General features: G+C 37.4%; 1 protein-coding gene across 1 annotated transcript; it reads left to right on the top strand.

Annotated features, from left to right (window-relative positions):
- Positions 1-253: 253 nt before the first annotated feature.
- LOC145640355 (uncharacterized) lies at positions 254-1,930 on the top strand. Its single transcript, XM_081691648.1, has one exon. The coding sequence runs from the start codon at positions 254-256 to the stop codon at positions 1,928-1,930; it is 1,677 nt and encodes a 558-aa protein (XP_081547774.1).
- The last annotated feature ends 1,025 nt before the right edge of the window (positions 1,931-2,955 follow it).

The raw sequence follows: 2,955 nt of genomic DNA, 5'->3' as shown, positions 1-2,955 counted from the left end.
GGTGATCATGGTTATTATATGAAATTCTTGAAACTTGCTAAAGAGACTCTTTTACCAAATTCATTGGAAACTAAATGCTCATGTAATAAGTGTAATTTAAATAAAGCAATTTATGTAGAAGAAGTAGGAGGGCACATTTTATTTTATGGTTTTTATAAAAAACTATAGAAATTGGATATTTCATTGTAAAGATGAAGGAAGTAAGACCCATGATCTAAGTAACGATCTACCAAAGGAAGTAAGTCGATATGATATGGACAGGTTACTAAAAGCAGCTTTTACAATTAATACAAAACCAACCGACAAACCTCAAGATCCATCATTAAGTGAACCAATTAATGAAGATGACAATTCATATGACATGGATGAGGGGTTTACCATAAATCGCGAGGTAGATTATGAGTATCAATCAACTTTCTCAAATGAAGAACTGGCAAAGTATAAACATCTCATGGAAGCTTCTGAAAAAAGCATGTACGAGGGGTGTACTACCTTTTCAAAACTATCATTTCTATTGCAATTGTTTCACCTAAAGTGTATGTTCCATTGGTCTGCTGAGTCATTTAATAAATTTCTTGAACTTCTAATTGACGCATTTCCCATTATTAAGGATTTTCCATCGTCTTATTTTGAAGGCATGAAGATAATAAATGATTTGGGTTTAGGATATGAGAAAATACATGCATGTCCAAATGACTATATGTTATATTGGGGCGAATTCGCGGATAAAAGTGAGTGTCATGTATGCCATACATCATGGTGGAAAAGTGTGAAAGGAAAGGAGGGTGATGTAAATGAGAATGGAAAAGAAGCATGTAAGAAAGGCGAGGCAGCTAAAGTAATGCGGTACTTTCCCTTTATCCCTAGATTAAAGAGGCTTTACATGTCATCTAAAACTGCGGAAGACATGAGATGTCACTTTAATCGTAAGGATGATAAGATGCTACGACACCCTTCTGACGGCGAGGCTTGGAAAAAATTTGATGAAAAATATACAGAGTTTTCCACTGATCCTCGTAGTGTTAGATTGGGCCTAGTGAGTGACAGTTTTAATCCATATCATCTTATGAATACAAACTATAGCACATGGCCGGTGGTCCTTATTCCCTATAATTTACCACCATGGATTTGCATGAAATCATCATCCTTTATTCTTTCTATAATTATTCCTGGTAAATTTGGTCCCGGTATGGATATTAATGTGTACTTGCAACCATTAATCCATGAATTGAAATTGTTGTGGGAAGGTGTTGATGTGTACTTGCCGGCGTATGCCATGCTCTCAGGTTGGAGTACAAAAGGATACAAAGCTTGTCCTTCTTGCACGCATTATACATATTTAGATAGATTCGGTGACGAAATTATCTACCCTGGGTATCGAAAATGGCTGCCTATCGATCACCCATATCGTTCACAAGCTAATTTGTTTGATGGGAAAGAAGAATATGGTATTGCTCCAATTCGTACCAGCGGGGCCGAAGTTTTGAAGCAACAAGAAGGGGTAAAGTATGTATATGGAAAGTCAAAAAAAGTTCCAACAAAAAGAGGGAGAAAAGCTGCAAATGAACTTGATGGTGATTGCGATCCAAATGGTGATGATGTTCTGTGGAAAAAGAAAAGTACATTTTTTGAATTAGAGTATTGGGAGCATAATCCTCTTAGAAATAATTTAGATGTTATTCACATCAAAAAGAATGTGTCCGATATTTTATTAGGAACTCTTTTAGACACGGATAATAGTAGAGATGATGAGAGTGGCAGAGAAGCCTTAAAGAAGTCGAATATAAAGCCTCATCTATGGATCAACCCTCAAGGTTACATCCCGCCGGCTGCATACACCATGTCTAATGAGGAGAAAGAACGATTTTTGAAAGTCTTGAAAAATATGAAAGTTCCTGATGGATATGGGTTTGTTTCCAAAGATGTGTGAATCTAAAGTAGTGGAAACTTCACTAGTAGAAAAATAGAAATTGGCACCGGTTCAAACCCCCAAAAACCAACCGGTTTGAATCGTGAATATGTGGGGGGTGCTTATTCCTCCACATATGCCACCGGTTCAAAACCGCTGGGAAAAATAGCTTTTGGCATCGGTTAATCGGTGGCATATTGTTGTTATTAGGACCGGTTAAACAGTGCCTTTAATGTCCAAAAAAAATTATATTTTTTTATTTTTACAAAGTCGAATTTTTGTCAAAATAATGTCCCATATTATCTGTCAAATTTCTTCTTTAAAATTATTAATGTCCTAGATTTCTATCGAATTTATTTTTTAAATTAATGTCCGAATTTCTTTTTTAAAATTAATGTCCAAATTTTAATTTAAAAATTAATGTCCAAATTTTTATTTAAAATCAATGTCCCATTTTTTTAAAAAAATATCAAACACCTACACCACCACCAACCTTTAGCCCACCATCCGCACCACGACCCACCACCCAGAACACACGACCCTCCTACCACCACCAACCATCACCCCACACCACCAGCTCCAACCCCAGCCCAAACCCTCACCCTCAGCCAGACCCAACCAAACCGCATCCAATCCACCACGACCCATCACCGAAACCCACCATGACCCATCACCCAAACCCACCACGACCCCTGACCGAACCCACAACCAAACCAAAACCCTACCCAACGCCACACCCACCAGAACAACAACCACAACAGCAACTAAAACCCTACCTACCACCGGAACCACCACGACAGTAACCAAAAAACCAATGAAAAATTAAAAAAAAAAACAAAAAAATACCTTTATAACCAAAATTGGTTTGAATTTGGTTAAAGAAGGTCATATTCAACCACGAAAATTCTAGATCTAGAGTTTTCATGGTCGAATTTAACCTTAAAACCCATTAATTTTTTAACACCACCAACCATAAAACCGCCGGCGTCGAAAGAGCTTTCAGATGAGGGAGGAGGAAAGATAAGTGAGACGAGAGAGGGGTGAGA

The sequence above is a fragment of the Chenopodium album genome, chromosome 7 (assembly GCF_948465745.1).
Source record: "Chenopodium album chromosome 7, dcCheAlbu1.1, whole genome shotgun sequence".
Taxonomy (NCBI): domain Eukaryota; kingdom Viridiplantae; phylum Streptophyta; class Magnoliopsida; order Caryophyllales; family Amaranthaceae; genus Chenopodium; species Chenopodium album.
Note: the sequence above shows the minus strand (reverse complement) of the source record. Positions and strands in the feature narration are given on the sequence as shown.

What these genes read in the sequence shown, in the direction of transcription:
- LOC145640355 (XM_081691648.1), top strand. Translation starts at nt 254, where the DNA reads ATGGACAGGTTACTAAAAGCAGCTTTTACAATTAATACAAAACCAACC.